This window comes from Helianthus annuus, chromosome 10 (assembly GCF_002127325.2).
Source record: "Helianthus annuus cultivar XRQ/B chromosome 10, HanXRQr2.0-SUNRISE, whole genome shotgun sequence".
Classification (NCBI taxonomy): Eukaryota; Viridiplantae; Streptophyta; class Magnoliopsida; order Asterales; family Asteraceae; genus Helianthus; species Helianthus annuus.
Genome location: NC_035442.2, coordinates 86,445,199 through 86,464,215, shown reverse-complemented (window position 1 = coordinate 86,464,215; position 19,017 = coordinate 86,445,199). Strand labels below are relative to the sequence as shown.

Here is a 19,017-nt window from a genome sequence, read left to right as displayed (position 1 = left end):
CTGATCTGATGTGAGGAGATGTTTTACCAAAAAAAAAAAAAAAATCACCCTCTATTAGTCCATTATTTTTTATGGTAACGAAGATAAGACCGTTAAGAGGGCAATTGCTTCACAACATTTTCATGGATGATCTAAAATCTGTCAAAGGTGGTGGCATAGATTGTAATTCCTTTAATTAACTACTTGTGTTAAATTATATTATATATATATATATAAGGTGGGGTTCTAGAGTGAACACTAGTGTATTTGCGAACTGAGTGAACAAATCCTGGCCATTGATCTACACACGTGTATGGCCAGGATCTCATCATTAAATCGTAAAATACACTAGTGTATTTCAACATCAAATCCTGACCATTGACCTACACATGTATGACCAGAATTAGTTCACTTAGTGCGCAAGCTACACTAGTGTTCAGTCTTAAACCTAGTATATATATATAGAGAGAGAGAGTCTTAGGATCCGGTAAAACGACATTTTTCGTGAGAAGTGTGAGAAGGCATAAAAATTCATATGTAGACATCATGTTTTGGACTTAGCCATAATGTTTCGGGTTGTTTTGCCAAGAAAAACACCAAACATAACAATTTAAGACACAATGCAATGAATTCTAGGCTTAAAACTTAAAACACCATGCCAAGAACGTTAAGTAGTGCATTTTAAGTATTAACCAGTGTGTTTTAAATTCCACGCCCATGATACGTTGCATTGTGTTTTAAATTGTTATGTTTGGTGTTTTTCTTGCCAAACAACCCAAAATATCATGCCTAAGTTAAAAACATGATGTGTACATGTCAATATCTATGTTTCTTGAATTTTAATTTCAAATTATATCTATGTTTCTTGAATTTGAGAGAATTAATTTATATATATTAAACAAAATAGTTTGAGAGAATTAATTTAATTTCAAATTATATCTATGTTTCTTGAATTTTTAAAATGAAAGGCATTCCAAAGTGATTTGTGTTTATAAATAGGACTGTGCATAATTCATTCTTATTCACAATATAAGTAGGACTTGATTTAAATTTCAAACTCTTAAAAGCAAATAATGTAGTCTCGGGCATTCATGATTTGAACGCAAAAGTTACAAATTGCTAGCCAATATCAATCTCAACTCAATAATGAGATACCACAACATTATACTCAACAACTGCATCACCCAAAAGATTAAAACTATACGTTTTCGCAGTCGCGATACCACGTGCCAACCTGAAAACACCCGAGCCACCAACAATCGGCATCTCACGATACTCATGTAACACAGGGTTCCTCCCCAAAAGACTAAGACTACTACCATTAAAATCCCCATCACTAAAAACAAAATTCATGGTCATAAGAAAACCAAGATCCTCCATAGAGGCAGATGCATAAATCCCTTGCGCTCTACCTACAACCGTCGAATTGGGTTCAGGTCCAGACGTTAATACATCGTCCGCCATCATCACATTGCCAAACCCAGTGAGCGATGTGTAGCTTGCGGGTTGAGCCACCCTCATGGCAGTTGGGCTATTGCCACTCACTATGTCATGAAAGTAGAAATGAAGTTTGGTTATCTTTTCTTTCATGGTGTTTATGCCTTTGAACCAGTCTTCCACAGCTACAGGGTCTTCATCAATGCAATGCACGGAAGATAGACCCATGAGTATGATTGAGCATAGAGTTAAGAAGATGTAGAACCTACCCATGTGTTTGTGTTTGTGTTTTAGAGCGTGCTTTGTGACTTAAAAAGGAAAGATCATTGCGAGATATGTGGGTTGGTTGGACAGATAGAAAGGTGGATAGTGGTCGGTCAACTAAAACACTAAGGAGTCTAAAACTAGACAAATGGATCGGTTAAAAAGGTGCGTTGGCTATTTAATATATAACTCACTTACTTTAAGTTTTTGTTAGAAGGGTTAGATCACACACCCACAAAATGTACTTATGAATTTACACAAATCTTCACAGTTAATTATCGGTACTAGCTCTCAATCGCTTAACAAAGAACAAGGTAAACCCACCTTAGAGTGGCCAGGGTAAAGAACCTTACATATTTTAATAGATGGAAATGTGCTAATTTATATGTGGTCTCCCAATCCCTACAAATCCTCTTTTTGACCCATTTTCCCTTGTCCATTGCCCATGCCTTCTCCATTGCCCTTGCCTTCTCCCTAGCTTATTTTGACCATTTGTTCTTATTTCCTTTTCTTATGTATGCCTATATATAGATAGGTGGTATGTAGCTTTCTAATCATCTTTTTCAATAGTTCTTTTACCATAATAAAATTGTTATGGTATCAGAGCAAACACACGATCCTACATAAAAAGAACACCCCCCCCCCTTCCCAAAAAAAAAAAAAACTTTGGTGACAAAATGAGTACCGCTAAAGAGGAAGAAACGCCGGTCGTTAACATGGCAGGTAACATCAACCTTGGAGGTAAGTGGTTTATTGATTCGGGTGCCACCGAAAACATTACTTGTAACGACTCTATGCTCGAGAATAAAATAAAGAAAAACTATGAAGCACCGGTTGTCATACCAAACGGTGATGCCATAGCCGTAAGAGGAAGAGGAGAATTCACATTACCTAATGGCATGAAAATAAAGAATGTTCTCCATGTTCCCGAATTCAAATGCAATCTCCTATCTGTTAGTAAACTGACACGGGACCTTAAATGTGCTATAACCTTTTTTCCAGATTTTTTTTATCATGCAGGATTTGAGTACAAGGACGTTGATCGGAGTGGGTGATTGCGAGAACGGTCTATACAAGATGGGGATGACGGGAGAACAAAGAAGGGCGATGGCTACCACGGTTGATACATGGCACAATAGATTGGGTCATGCTTCAAATTCTAAACTTACTCATGTTGATTTTCTTAAAAACGCCCATTTGAACCAAATGTTTTTTTTTTTGTGATTCTTGTGTTAAGGCTAAGTTTGCAAGATTACCGTTTCCTATCAGCACTACTAAAACCAATGCTTGCTTTGATCTAATACATTGTGATGTATGGGGGAAGTATCGCACACCTTCTCTTTCACGAGCAAGCTATTTTTTGACAATCATAGACGATTTTAGTAGAGCTGTGTAGGTCTTCTTGCTAAAACACAAGTACGAGGCAAGCACTTGTCTCATCGCTTTCCATAAGATGATACAAGTGCAATTTGAAAAAAATATAAAAAGAATCCGATGTGACAATGGGGGAGAGTTCATATCCACTCACATGCTTAATTTTTATGCAAAAGAAGAAATTGTCTTAGAAACAACGTGTCCACACACACCTCAACAAAATGGCATGGTAGAACGGAAACATCGACACCTTTTGGAGATGGCTCGGGCCTTAAGATTCGAGTCGAACTTACCAACAAGGTTTTGGGGCGAATACATTCTTACCGCCACATACATCATAAACCGGTTACCATCAGAGGTTATTGGTAACAAGACTCCTTACGAGATTCTATTCAATCAAAAACCCGATTACGAACATATGCGAGTTTTCGGTTGTCTAGCATACTATAAGAGCACCGAAACACTTGGTGACAAATTTGTTGAAAGAGGCAAACCGGGTATTTTTGTGGGGTATCCACCGGGCACAAAAGGGTATAAATTTTTTTCGGTCAAACAAAACAAAATAATTATTTCAAGAGATGTCAAATTTGTTGAAAACATTTTCCCTTTCAAAAATGTCATTCTTGAAGAAGAAGAAATCTTTATACCCCCAAAATGGTGGGATAGTGAACCTGTGAAACAACAAAGAGAACCAGATATTGAGCTAGATCCAATTGGGCCTCTTTTAGACCCAGAAACTGGGCCATCTTTACAACCACAAAACACCGATGAAATCGATCCCACAAGCCCAACTGATCAACACACCCAAACCGAGCCCACTAATCCCACCAAGGAACAACATAACCCCAATCCTATGGGCCAAGTTGGTACGACCCATGATCAAAGTGTCAATCTAGAAGGCTTGCATGAAGCTTTCGAAACCGTTGAACCATAAAGAGAAAAAAGAAGCAGGTCACGTCCCAAGCACCTCGATGACTATGAAGTCTGTCTCCCCCCATCCATTGACCATGACCAATCCACCTCCAATCAAGAGTCCTCAACGGTACATCCTCTTGCACATTTCATTTCCTATGATAAGTTTACTAACAATTATAAAGCTTTTTTGGCGGCCATAACTTCCAATCATGAGCCAAAATGTTTTAGCCAAGCGGTGAAGGATCCAAAATGGGTTAAGGCCATGAAGAAAGAGGTTCAAGCACTCGAAGAAAATGGAACATGGGTCCTTGAAGAGCTTCCCGAAGGAAAGCGCGCCATCGACTCGAAGTGGGTTTACAAGATAAAATACAAACCGAATGGAGAAATTGAAAGGTACAAAGCGCGTCTTGTGGCAAAAGGCTTCACCCAAACAGAAGGCATCGATTTTCATGAAACTTTTGCACCAGTAGCCAAACTAGTCACGGTCTGAACCTTGTTAGCCGTAGCGGTCAAAAAGGGATGGCACATTCATCAACTTGACGTCAACAACGCCTTCTTACATGGAGATCTTCATGAAGACGTATACATGAAAATCCCACAAGGATTCGTGAGACAAAATGACCAACGTGTTTGCAAGCTCAAGAAGTCGCTTTATGGTCTTAAACAAGCATCAAGGAATTGGTATCAAAATTTTACCAAGTCCTTACTTGAAATCGGTTTCCGACAAACAGGGGTGGACCATTCCTTGTTCCTATTGAAGACAGACGAAGTATTCATGGCTGCACTCATTTATGTTGACTATGTCATACTAGTTGGGAATAATATAGAAGAAATGCAAAACGTCAAGACCTTCCTAGACAAACGATTTAGCATCAAAGATCTAGGAGTATTGAAGTTCTTCTTGGGTATCGAGGTAGCTCACACCAAAGAAGGTCTTGTGCTTAGCCAACGCAAGTACATCTTAGACATCTTGGAGGATACGGGAATGACTGGTTGTCGTCCGAGTCAATTCCCAATGGAACAAAATTTGAAATTGGATAAATGTGATAAAGAAGCTCAAGTCGATGCAAACCAATACCGACGATTAATTGGAAGACTGCTTTACCTTCAGGCTACTAGACCAGACGTTGCATATGTCGTCAATATTTTGAGTCAATTCGTGGGTGACCCAAGAGTTAGTCATTTAGAGGCTGCCAATCGAGTCCTTCGCTACCTCAAAGGCACTCCTGGACAAGGGATTCTTCTACCAAAGCAGGGCAGCACCAACCTCATCACTTACTGTGACTCGGATTGGCTTGGTTGTCCTTTCACATGGAGGTCACGAACTGGGTACTTACTTCTCTTGGGAGGCGCTCCTATATCCTGGAAATCAAAGAAACAATTGGTGGTTTCTCGATCTTCAGCCGAAGCTGAATACCTGGCCATGGCGGCCGTGGTTAGTGAGATTATATAGATGAGATGGCTTTTAAAAGAACTTGATATCCCTCAAGAAGGACCGACACAATTGTTTTGTGACAATCAAGCAGCCAGACACATTGCAAACAACCCCGTGTTTCATGAACGCACCAAACATGTTGAAATGTATTGTTATTTTGTCCGTGAACATGTCGAGTTAAAAGAAATTCAAACCATGAAAATAGATACAACAATGCAGCTTGCCGATCTCCTCACTAAACCGTTAGGTACCAACCGCTTCCGCACTTTACTTAGCAAGTTGGGCATTACGGATCTCCACGCTCCAACTTGAGGGGGAGTAAAGAATCTTACATATTTTAATAGATGAAAATGTGCTAATTTACATGTGGTCTCCCAATCCCTACAAATCCTCTTTTTGACCTATTTTCCCTTGTCCATTGCCCATGCCTTCTCCATTGCCCTTGCCTTCTCCCTAGCTTATTTTGACCATTTTGTCTTATTTCCTTTTCTTATGTATGCCTATATATAGATAGGTGGTATGTAGCTTTCTAATCATCTTTTTCAATAGTTCTTTTACCATAATAAAATTGTTACAGGGTTACATGACCCCATTAATTTTAATTTTTTTTAGTAAAGATAAAACGGAATTATTTAGCGAATTCATATTTTTCTTCCTTTTAATAAAAAATTCCACAAATCCTTATCAGCTTTATTAGAACATGTGAAAAAAAAAAAGAAATTCTAAACGATACTTAACTTGGGAAATTTGCCTTCAAGAGCAATCCTTGTTAGGATAGATGTAAATTATATAGAGTAATTGAGGTTTTGGTCTCACTGGTTTAATGTTTATTGCTATATTTTATAAAATCTAAAAGTTTTTCAATTTAAATTTTAAGGTTTCTATTTTATTGTAATTTAAGTCCATAAAACTAACTTCATCCACATTCATGTTAAATCCAGCTTACATGAGTGGCAAGTACGGGGCATTTAAGTAATTAACCATCTCAATGCGGGGCATACTTGTTACTTTTAACCTTAGTTACATAAACCATTAAATGTAGTGTCAATTTTGACCAATGCAGTTTGAAGACCTCAGCTTCGATGGCTCATGCCACACCTTCTAGTTTTGTGGTTCTCTATAATATAAAATTAGCTTAGGAGTTAGGACATGCATGTTTATATGCAATTTTAAGATTCTGGACTAGATATGTATGTGATGACGGGGGTAGCTTAAACCTTAATAACCTGATTAGAAACACAACAGCTTAAAAGGTTGAAAGGTTAAAAGGTTCGGAAATAGTCCAACGGTCATGAATAGTAAAAAGACAAGTCAGAGCCTTGTCACATCACCCTCTGTGTGTCCAACACTCTCACAGTCGTTAAAAGAGTATGTGCACAGAGAACACCCTTTTACCCGCAGGTCTAAACCCTTCAACCCTCAAATGGGCAAGTCCCTCACTGTAGCCAAGGATCACTGGTCAAAGGCTTCCTCTTATAGAAGATTCTTTCCCTATAAATAACAGCCTCTTGCCATTCATTCCAGCCATTCCAGATCAACTCAGATCACCCTTGATCTCTGATCTTACTTCTCCTCTCTAGAACTTGCTCCATGCTTGTTCTATTCTCGGCTCACTACAATATTATCTCACTTAACATAGACATTCTGGGTTGAACCCTTCAATCCAGAATTTAAAGTGAATAATAACAAAGTGATCCGCCTCCACGTGCTACAAACGTGGGGGGACCCCACGACCTGCGTTAGGCTAATCAAAACCTTGAACCCTTTTACCCCTGAAATATCGCTACAGGCCTTGGTCTTGTATTTGTTGTATCAACAAGTTGGCGCCCACCGTGGGGCTACGCCGCTAACTTTATCTTAAAGACCAGTTGTGTAGCTCCATTTTCTCTTTACATCATGTCTGAAAGCGAGTCTCTCAGTCAGGTAAATCAGGTTCCTAACAACACCGATTTAACACCAAGTTCCGGTCGGATCTCACCGGTCAAATCTACATTTCTTTCTACTCCCGGAAGTACTCCACCGGGAACTATGTTCCCGGAATTCACTTCTTTTCAAACACCAACCCCAACTCGATCAGGGGTTGCATCTCCTCAATTCGGTGCAATGCGTACACCGGAACGCATAGATCTAACACCCGAGGGAGTAGCTAGAAATCGCTTACAACTGAGATTTCTTCTCAACTAGCATTTGAGCTTAGAAAGGGAAAAAGGGTGAGAATAAGACTAAAGTATGAGGAGTCTAAACCCTCATTATCACATGGCCCTCCATCTCTTCCTTTTAGCAGCTCACGTTCAGCCACATCTTACCTTGAAGCTGGTCCTAGTGTGACAGACCAACCACTCAAGCCCTTTAGCTTTTGGGGAGGCCAGGTCCAACCGTTTTTCCCTTATTTACCTCCCAACCCATTACAACCGGTACAACTATTGGGCATGAAACCACTATTGATCAATTATGGCAGTCACCAGCTTCAAGTGTTCCTCCTCTCTTTGTTATTTCGTGGGAACAAGTCATGGCCACCTTGCCTTATGCAGTACCATCAGAAAGCATTCAAGGCTTAAACCTTATGCCCCAGCTGATGACACAGATGATGGCATCTTTTATGAGTACTATCAGAAAGCCTTTAAGGCTTTCACCTTATGCCCTAGCTGATGGCACAATTTCCTTTGCAGCACGTGAAAGCTGGATGATGACACAGCAAGCCTTCAAGGCTTTAACCTTAACTGCATCAACCAAGTGTCAACCACTCACCAGGGTACCTCAAGCGGTAACCCAGCTTTAAGGGTAGTAGAAGACCTCTCAAAACCCTACAAGCCCAACAACTTGTTTTGCTTCTCCCAACAAAACGTTGATTACGAGTTTCAAACCCAGATAAAGATGCTATCACGGTGCTGAAAACCACCTCCAAATCTTCGACGGGACTGCAAGAATTGAAAAATGACCCAACTCCGAATGTTGTCTCATGTTCGTTCAAACCCTTGAAGGGTCTTCACGCATATGGTTCAATGGCCTTCCTGGACGAAGCGTTCAGACCTTTGATGATCTTAGCAAAAGTTTCCTATAACAACAGAGGTATGTCAAGGACGCGACGATTATCTTCCAGATCAAACAACGTGATGATGAAAGTCTCAGAGACTTCATTGAAAGTTACAAGAAGGAAGGTTTAACTTACGCCAATGAAAAGATTAGGGTTGCAGGGTTCATGAATGCTATAAATTCCAAATATCTCGCAAGAGACTTCAATAAATGCCTGCCCAAAACCCTTGAAGAAACACTCAAAAGGGCTGAAGCCCACATTCGAGGAGAATAAGCTGTAGACATCAAAGAAAAAAAGAGAGAACTCTTAACTGGTATGGCTCTTATGAAAAATAGCTCAAGGGTTCGGATTCCAGAAGGCCTGAAGGCCGGAACCCTCCAAGCCGAGAAAAAACCATAAACTTCACAGCCTTAACCAAGACTCCGCAAGAGATCTTGGCAACCGAAGATGTAAAACACAGCTTCCACCCTCCTCAACCTTTGCCAAAAAACAAAAGATCGGAAAAATCAAGCCAATATGGTGAGTTTCACGAATAGAAAGGTCACCATACCAATGATTTCTTCCAAACCCAAAAAAAAGGATCGAAGAAGCCGTCAAGTACGAACTAGCTCACTTGATTAAAAGGGTCAAGGACAAGATGGTTAAAAAAATAGTGAACATGGTCAACCTTGAAAACAAAGCTTCCCACAAACGCCATCATTTCGAGGCATGGGAACATCAACATAAGGAGAGTTGCTTTCAAACCCTCCGGGGATGGAATCCAACATAGGAACCATCAAGACACAAAAGGCTTACATTGACACCGGTGCAACCACTAAAATCATATTTGAGAAAGGCTTTAACCCTCTCAGCGACGATGAACGTTCAAAGCTTCAACAGTCTGAACCCTCCATCGAAGGTATCGCAGACATACCCATCCAGCCTTTAGGCCAAATAACCTTTAATGTTTGTTCAGCGAGAGAACAAAGGGACGAACCGAACAACTCGCTTTTGCGGTGATCAATATCCCTTCCAACTATGATATCATCATAGGAAGGCTAGGGCAAAGTGTGTTCGGAATGGCAATTTCAGTTGGTCAAGGCACTGTGAAGTTTCCTGCTGAAAAAGGGATAGCAACCCTTCAACCTACCCAAGAAGCCTTCGTGGTTGAAGGGGAAAGCTCAAGAAAGGACGAATACGATGAACAAGGTTTGGACATAAACCCAAAATACCCTCAACAGGGGATAAGGGTAAACACTAACCTTTCCAATGAAACCCTCTCATACCTTGAAAAGTTGCTCTTGCACTACGTCTTTGCTTAGTGCCCGGAAGATATGACCGGCATCCCCCGTAGCATTATTGAAACATGAGTTATGGATCCCATCTGATAATAAGCCCATTATACAAAAGATAGAAAAGCTTGTTCTAACCAGAATCCTTCGAGAGGTTAAGTATCAATCATGGGTGGCCAATCCCGTAATGGTTCGAAAACTCGAAAAGTTTTGAAGAATGTATATCGATTTTAAAGACTTGAACAAAGCATGCCCAAAGGATTGCTACTCGCTGCCCAAGATAGACCTCAAGGTTAACTCGCTCACAGACTTCCCGTCCAAGTGTCTTCTTGACACCTAAAAGGGTTACCATCAGATCCTAATAAAAAAAATAATAATAATAAGATGAAGAAAAAACTACATTCCACACTAATAAAGATATATCTTGCTATCAAAAAATGCCTTTTGGTTTAAGAAATGCAGGTGCCACTAATAAACGTCTGGTTGACAAAGCGTTTGCAGGACAAATCGGCAAGAACATTAAAGCTTATGTTGGCGATTTGGTGATCAAGAGCAAAACGGAATACCAAATGCTCGATGACATACAAGAAACCTTCCAAAACTCGAGAAAGATCAACATGAAGCTTAACCCAGTCAAGTGCTCGTTTCTAGGGCACATCATGGGGAAACAAAGCATAAAATCCAACCCCCAAGGGATGTGCTAACAAGAAAGACTTTCGATGGAAAGCTTACAGCTTTGAAGCGTTTTACCTCAAAAGGAAGCCTTCAACCAAATGAAGCAACACTTAGCTTCACTCCCAGCCATTTTGGCTCCGGAAACCGGAGGAACGACCTCCACCTACCTATCGATTGCTGAAAAGACCATAAGTACGGCTCTGATTATTGAACGAAACAATGTTTAGATACCCGTTTACTTTTTCAAAACTTCAAAAGTAGCAGAAATCAAATATTCTTCTTTGGAAAAACTTGCTCTAGCCCTAGTCCAAACGGCTAGAAGGCTTCGAAGGTACTTTCAGTCACACCCGATACAAATGGTCGCTGACTAACCTATTAAGAATGTGCTTGAAAAATCACCTTATGTCCCGAGAAAAGCTGTCAAAGCACAAGTTTCAGCTGACTTCATCATAGAAGTCCCTAAAAAAAGCCATAACAGAAGTTAATACAACTGCAGCTGAACCCTCCAACCCTGATACCTGGAAGCTTTTTACCGATGAGGCTTCCAGTATCGAACGGTCAGGGGCTGGGCTAGTTTTAAGTAACCCTGAAGGGTTAGAATTCACATATGCTCTTCGGCTTGTATTTCAAACTACCAATAATAAATCCAAGTGCGAAGCATTGATCACTGGGCTAAATATAGCCACAAAAATAGGGATTCAAAAGCTTCAAGTCCTCACAAACTCTCTCAAGCCAAGACAACAACAACTACATAGCAAAAGAACCCAACATGAATAAGTACCAAAAGAAATCAAAGGAATTGATGAACACATTTCAAACATGTGCCATCAAATAAATTCCAAGATCTCAAAACAAGAGAGCTGATGCACTAAGAAAGCTTGCATCTCTTACGTTTGCCCACCTCACCAAGAAGATACTAGTTGAGGTATTAAAAACCCCATCCATCCAAAAAAACACGAGGTTCAAGATATGATCACCAAAGAAGGGCCAAATTGGATGACTCCCATTGAAAAGTTCCCCAAAAACGGTGAATTACCTAATGACCAGACTAAGGCTGAAAGGGTTCGTATCAAGTCAAGGTAGTATGTGTTACAAGGAGATATCCTTTACAAAAAAGGATACCTTGCACCACTACTACGATGCGTTGGCCCAGAACAAAGCCAATATCTGATCAAAGAGGTTCATAAAGGGATATGTAGAGCTCATTGTGGCCCAAGATCAGCAGTGTCAAAGCTGACGAACCACATATATTTTTGGCCTTCCATGCATCGAGATACCTTCAAACAACTGCGAAAATGTGAAGCTTATCAGTTACATGCTCCAATACCCAAAAGGGCTAAACATGACCCCATTCCCATCTCCTTGGCTTGTCCCTTTCACAAGAAGGGAATAAACATTTTCGGTGCATTCCTCCCAGCCAAAGGAGGAGACAAACTCTTATTGGTAGCGGTGGATTACTCCACCAAGTGGCCAGAAGTAAAACCATTGGCAAAAATCTCTGGGAAACAGGTCACTGATTTCGTTTAGGGAAATATAATCTGTCGTTTTAGGCTCCCAGGGGTACTAGTCACGGATAATGGGAAGTAGTTTACCGAGAAGCCTTCTAGCTCCTAGTGTAAGGAGTTCAGAATAACTCAAGTATTCAGCTCGGTAGCTTACCCACAATCCAATGGCCAGGTTGATAGGACAAACCACAACATTGTTGAAGGGATTAAATCTCGATTGGGAAGATACGACAACTGGCTCGAATAACTTCCCAATGTGCTATGGGAAATTCGAACAATCAAGAAAACGAGCCACAAGAAAACACGCTACAGCCTAGTGTTTGGATCAGAGGTTGTATTCCTAGCCGAAATTGGAATAACAATACAAAGAACATTCGACATCGACCTCGAATCAAATAAGAAAGAGACAATGTTGAATTTGGAACTCCTCGAAAAGGCTCGTGATCAAGCAGCTATACAAAAAGCGAGGTACAAGCAAAACATGGAATTGTATTACAATACACGGGTGAAGCATGAACGTTTCAAGCCTGAGAACCTTGTGCTTCGAAATAATGAAGGCCTACAAGAAAGAAAGCCAAGAAAGCTTGGCCCTAAGTAGGAAGGGCCATACAATATCCTTAAAGCCCACAAAGGGGGATCATACAAGTTGGCAGGTCCGCAAGGCAAAAAGCTTCCTCGCCATTGGAATGGCAAAAACCTTAAAAGGTTCCACGTTTAACCAAAACGTGTTACAAATAGTTCCCAAAAGTTGTTCTATTCCCCTAGTAATCGAATTACTTTGAAATAAATGAATGATGAATCAAAATTTGTCTTTCTATCCTATAATCAGGTTGAGAACCTAGCAAGAAACTCCATGGCAAGGGCCATGTAAGGGGATGAGCTCCCAGGCCACATCGCTCAATAGGTTCAAGGGTTGAATGAACCTATATAAGGGGTGAGTTCCTAAATCAATACAACTCCATGAGACTCATAGAAATCTTAAAAAGCATGTCTCATAGATGGGTTTGAACAACCTACACCAAATGTTCCTTAAGCCCTAACATTGGCTTACGAACCAAAAATACTCTAAGTGAATGTCATACATAGGATAGAGGTTGTATCTTCTTGTTAAAAATATCCTAAGGCTAAGTGACTGTAGCACTGAACCCTTTAAGGTATAAGTAACATAAGATGCACCGCCCAAAACAAAGACAACATACAAAACCAATGAAAACACAAGGGGGTAAACAGAACAACACAATAAACATAACAAGATAAGTTAAAGATAGCAAAGGCCATACTGGCCATCAAACATAAAACATTGTCCACAAGCCTTCAAGGCTTTAACCACCAAGAGATCTAGGCGGTTCCTTTAAAATAAAAAGATGCTCAAACAAGCAAACCATAACATTGTTCGACATGCTAAGAAAGCTAGAAATTGAGGTTTTTTCTTCACTTAGCAACGTCAGGGATGGTAGACTTTGTTGCATCATCCTTCTTCGAACCTCCATCATCTTGGGTCTTTTTAGCCTTCCTCTTTTACCTCCTTGTTGCACCCGCTGCCTCGGAGGCTTCAAGGCTTGAACCCTTTAAGCCCTCACCACCTTCAGAACACGTTCCCTCGCTATCTCCGAAGCAAGGACGTTTATTCAAGAGGGACTTCAACGCTTCGTTACAAACAGCCTCATTAAGGCCCTTGGATTTTACCTCCTACAAGACAGGCAAAGGCTTACCAAAACACTTGGAGACTTCACCCACATAAGGGTAAATCATATGCTCAATCTTAAAAAATGTTCCCTTGAAGACTTTGAAGGCTTTGAGTTGAAAAAGAGAAGACTTTTCCTGAGGCTCCCCAGGTTCACAAAGCTTTGTAACCAGCAAACAAACCTTGGTGTCTCACATCAGCAAGAAGCTCGGTGTACACATCACCCAAGACTTTGTTTGAACTCCGACGAATGGAGAAGATAGGTAACCACTTGCTGAAATCCATGCTCAATGAGCCATTTATTATCACCAATTGCATGAGAAAGTGAAGCCTTTAACCCTTCTTTCTCCTCCAAGAATGCCTTTTTATGAACCTACAAGGCAGCCTTATCGACCCAGACTTGAACCTTGTCAGCCTGCAAGCGTTTTTCCAACTCAACCATATCAGTCTTGTGTGGGAAGAAAACTCCTCAAACCTTCAAACATCAATGCTTTCTCCTTCTCAGTGTAGCCCTCAGTTTCTTTCAAAGCAACCATTGAAGTTTTCATCTTATCCCTCTTCTTCGAAAAGACTTCATATTCTTGCATCCTTTTGCGAAATCGGGATACATCCTCTAGAAGCAAGGCAACAAGGATGCAAGCACCCATCATCATTTTCGAAATCATTAGTTCATTGTCCATAGACGAGCAAGAACCTCGAACAGTAGGAGGAGCAAAATGGGTAAAAACATCCTCACAAACGGATGAAGACATGAAGCTGTCACCAACTATGACCTTCCAATCCGGCACATAAACCTCTTCTGGATCAACATTGGTGGAACCTTCACCACTCTTCCTTAAACCCTTCAAGCTCACAACCTTCTTACCCGCTGCTTTACTCTCCTTAACAATAACCAAGGGCAACTCCTTGTCTTTTTCCCTGAACCCCAACTTCCGAGTCGTCTGAAGCCTCTATGTCATCGCTTTGTTCCACTGGCTCATAGGCCGATGGTAGTTCAGCTCCCTTCAACATACGTCGGATAGAAGCTTTGGAAGCACCAAACCTAGTAAAGCGTTCGACATTTGGAACGTTCACATAACCTGAACCCTCGAACCTGTGTTCAGCACCTTTGGCAACAGCATCTTCGCCGGGGGTAGCCTCAGCATCCCCAAACACAACATCAGAGGTATCATCACTTTTTATAAAGCATAAGGCAAAACATCATACCCTGATCATCCCGCATGAGCACAGGGTCACGATCTGGCTTGTCCCACAAGATGCTCACACCCATCAACACCAAAAGGTGTTCAGGAAAGGGACGAAGCCTCGAAGGACATTTCCTAAATGGCTTTTAACAACAAACTATCTAGTTAAGACTCAAATGGCTCAAGCTTGTCTAACACAGCATCAGCTCGAAGGGAACAATGGACTCTAAAATCCAGAAAAATCGGTCCTTCCAAGAACCAAAGGTAGTAACCATTGAGGAAGTCAAACAAACATCAACTTGGGATATCTCAAACTGACCCAATCGTCGTTCTTGGTCAAACGGAAGAAACATCAGAACAACAACGATGGGTCATACCCTATCATAAAAACTCAAAATGTAAAATCCCAGCAAGATCTTGAGGACGCAACTGAACAAACGACACACGATAATACTCTAAAATATTCAGAACAAAGACTGAAAACGGATGACACAAGTTGGAAAACTCGAAATGACAACAATAAAGAGCAATCGAACCAGCGGGACACTGATCGATCGATCGATCTGTCTAAACCCGGAGCCACCGGATTAAACTTTAGATCGATCCCCCATTATTTACAAAAAGCCCCAACTTCCTCTAGTGAGACAAGAATAACTCACATACATATCTTTGCTAGCACCCAGGAGAGACGATCGAAAGAAAAAAGAAAGTGAAGTCTAGGCAATTATTATTACGCAAAGGGCAAAAAACTGCCATCCATCACATTAACTATCATTTCAAAATTCAAATCCGAAAAACTTAGACGCCTGATAACCTTTCAAGCCTTGAAGCCTTTAAGCAATAAAAATCGTGTACAAAAGTCAGAAGCATTTGAGCTTACACCCCAAATACCTCTGACTTGGGGGGCTGATGACGGGGGTAGCTCAAACCTTAATAACCTGATTAGAAACACAACAGCTTAAAAGGTTGAAAGGTTAAAAGGTTCGGAAACAGTCCAACGGTCATCAACAGTAAAAAGACAAGTCCGAGCCTTGTCACATCACCCTCTGCGTGTCCAACACTCTCACAGCCGTAAAAAAGAGTATGTGCACAGAGAACACCCTTTTACCCACAGGTCTAAACCCTTCAACCCTCAAATGGGCAAGTCCCTCACTGTAGCCAAGGATCACTGGTCAAAGGCTTCCTCTTATAGAAGATTCTTTCCCTATAAATAACAGCCTCTTGCTATTCATTCCAGCCATTCCAGATCAACTCAGATCACCCTTGATCTCTGATCTTACTTCTCCTCTCTAGAAGTTGCTCCATGCTTGTTCTATTCTCGGCTCACTACAATATTATCTCACTTAACATAGACATTCTGGGTTGAACCCTTCAATCCAGAATTCAAAGTGAATAATAACAAAGTGATCCGCCTCCACGTGCTACAAACGTGGGGGGACCCCACTACCTGCGTTAGGCTAATCGAAACCTTGAACCCTTTTACCCCTGAGATATCGCTACAGGCCTTGGTCTTGTATTTGTTGTATCAACAATATGCAATCTGAATTTCATATTGTCCCCAGTTCTAATGATTATAAGTGAATCGTGAACATAATGACAGGGGCTAGAATAAGATTTAGAACTATGCAATGAGTCACTTGAGCTGAGACAACACCAACAAGGCAACAAGGACTTGAGCCGGTAATAATACGAGCCAAGCCAGCTCGATTTAATATTTTCAACTGAGCCAGAGACTAAGCTCTTAAATGTCTCGTTTCCGACTCGAGCCACCTTGTGGCTCTACGAGCTGGCTTGTTTACAAAATATTGTGCTTGTACTAAACTATTTATATATACAATGAATACTGCTAATTTATTGAAGCCAACAAACGAGCTACTCAACTCAAATAAACTTGATATTTCAATTACAAATATTAAACCACGAATAGACAAGTATAACCTAGACGACAACAAATTCAGTGGTAATTAAGTGAGATTATCAAACACATAGAACTAGGATTCTACTAATATGTGGTCGTTAAAATAATAACTTTAATATTGAAAGTTGTAGCTTCAAATTCAATAACAATTGAGCAAACTAAAAATGAAATCTGAAACAATTAACCTAAGAAAGATAAACATGAAGAAGAAAGAATGGAAAAATTAATAAAAAATTGGTAATAAAAAAATTGGTTAAATTTATAATGCAGGAGGAAAACAAATTTTAGTTAAGAAATAATAGCTATATATATAGATGGTTATTACGGTAAAGTTAGATTACTCTTTTGGTTTAAAGTTTTAACCATTAAGATGTTAAGTCATTCAGTCTAACTATTAATATTTTTTATATACTCTGAGAAGTCTTAGTTATGACTTAAAATTAAAGACATAAATTGTTTTCAACAAGGATTAAACCCGTGTTTCGCGACGAGCGCACTGATTTATTCAATCTAAAAACAACTAAAACATATAAACGATATACAGAAAAACAAATAAAACCCATAAAAACATGAAATATTATTATGTTAAATTAGCAGCTAATCGTTTTGAAATTCGCGCGACGCGACAGAAAATCACTACATGTGCATTTACAATATGACCCATTACATGTACCTTACATACAACTTACAACTACGAAGCTGACATAATAAAAAATACAATTTGCAATTAACAAAATCTTACCGGCAGCGATGCTCTATGCAATCTGATTTGTTATGTATCCTTTGTACTAACATGGTTGACACCCTTTAATGTCTAAGCAATTTTGCTCTCTACATATGTGTCTTGTTACCAGCAACACACAACTTTGAAACTCAAATGTTAAGATTTGCAACCTGCAATTAAAAAATCTGACCCACTACCATGACTGGCTTGGGTCTTTGATGTAAGAAAGATAACGAAATACTTTCCGCATACGAGAAGCGCACTTCGGTGCTTCACAATACCCGCGACATAAGAAGACGAAGTAAAAAACAGATCCTTCGGAACACGTTGTGCAAGAATAGACACACGTCGACGTGCTTGCAAAAACCTTTCGTGTGCATTCTCATCGCGTAACGGACTGCGTGTACCTGAAAGATTACTATAGCATAAAATAAATAATTGTCGGCCTAAACACCAATTACAGATGTTTGGATTTGCATTTGATCAATTACCTGATTATTTAAGATTATATAATTAATGTCATTATGGCTTGTAACCCTTGTGCAAAATTTCTGGCTTTCAAAAACTTTTTCTTTGAAAGCAATTCGATAACCGATGCTTAAACGTATTCCATTTAACGCAACGTACACCCCAGGATGAGGACATAAGCTACACATACCCTAAATACCCTTTACATAACTTAGAAATAAGTTTCGAAGGGTTAGGGATGACGAAAACACAGTTATTCAAGTTTAAGGGCTATTTCCGACAAACTACGAAAACCTACCGATTCTTCTATTTCTAAATACAGACCTCATATACGAATCGGAATATTTTTGTACTTAATAAGATCTTGTATTTTATTGATCAGAATGCAAAATATCAATCGTTGTGAAATTCGAATCATTTTCGTGCTCGTTAAAGCGTTTTACGCAATTTAACGAAAAATGCGACCGTACAACCGAACAAACCGACATCCACGACACTTTCAGACTAAAATCAAGCTACATATACTTTAACGTCTTTATAAAGCCCAAAATTTGGGCTAACAGGGGTTAAACGCGTCAAAAACCCAACTAAACACGTGCAGGGACTAAAGTTGCCAAATGCTGAAACTGGTTTGTGATGGCTGGCGGGGCGCGACAGGGAAGCCCATTCCCGGTCGCGGGGCATGACAGGTCAACCTGGGCAGAAGGTTCCTACCAGCTAATGGTTGGTTGTTTGTTTTGATGGTTTTGATTGTTTTGATGAACTTGGTGGCCAAGATAAGTATTTTCCAAGGCTATTAATCTGATCTTGACACTTGTAATGATCTTGTAAAGCCTTGAAGAACACTCATAACTCTTGGCATGATCCTAAACATCCAAGGATACCATACATAGCATGCCTCAGTTCTTCATTCATTGCTTATTCTTTTTCTAAACCTCTCCCACATTCTTGGAGCTTGCTTCCATCTTTTGGAGGCCTCCCACCTGACATCTTAAGTGTTTCCAAACACATGTAAGTTCTCATCCTAGTCTATTTTAATTCTTTTAGCTATTTTAAGCTAAAAGTCAACACTTTGACTTACTGTTTGACTTTCGGTTTTGACCATGAATTGATCAAATCAAATTTCAATTGAACTTTGCAACGTGATCGT

The 19,017-nt window shown here is 40.0% G+C and overlaps 1 protein-coding gene across 1 annotated transcript; it reads right to left on the bottom strand.

Moving 5' to 3' along the window:
- Positions 1 to 997: 997 nt before the first annotated feature.
- Positions 998 to 1,690, bottom strand: LOC110885158 (dirigent protein 22). Its single transcript, XM_022132849.2, has one exon. The coding sequence runs from the start codon at positions 1,687 to 1,689 to the stop codon at positions 1,120 to 1,122; it is 570 nt and encodes a 189-aa protein (XP_021988541.1). The 5' UTR covers position 1,690; the 3' UTR covers positions 998 to 1,119.
- Positions 1,691 to 19,017: the final 17,327 nt, after the last annotated feature.

What these genes read in the sequence shown, in the direction of transcription:
- LOC110885158 (XM_022132849.2), bottom strand. Translation starts at nt 1,689, where the DNA reads ATGGGTAGGTTCTACATCTTCTTAACTCTATGCTCAATCATACTCATG.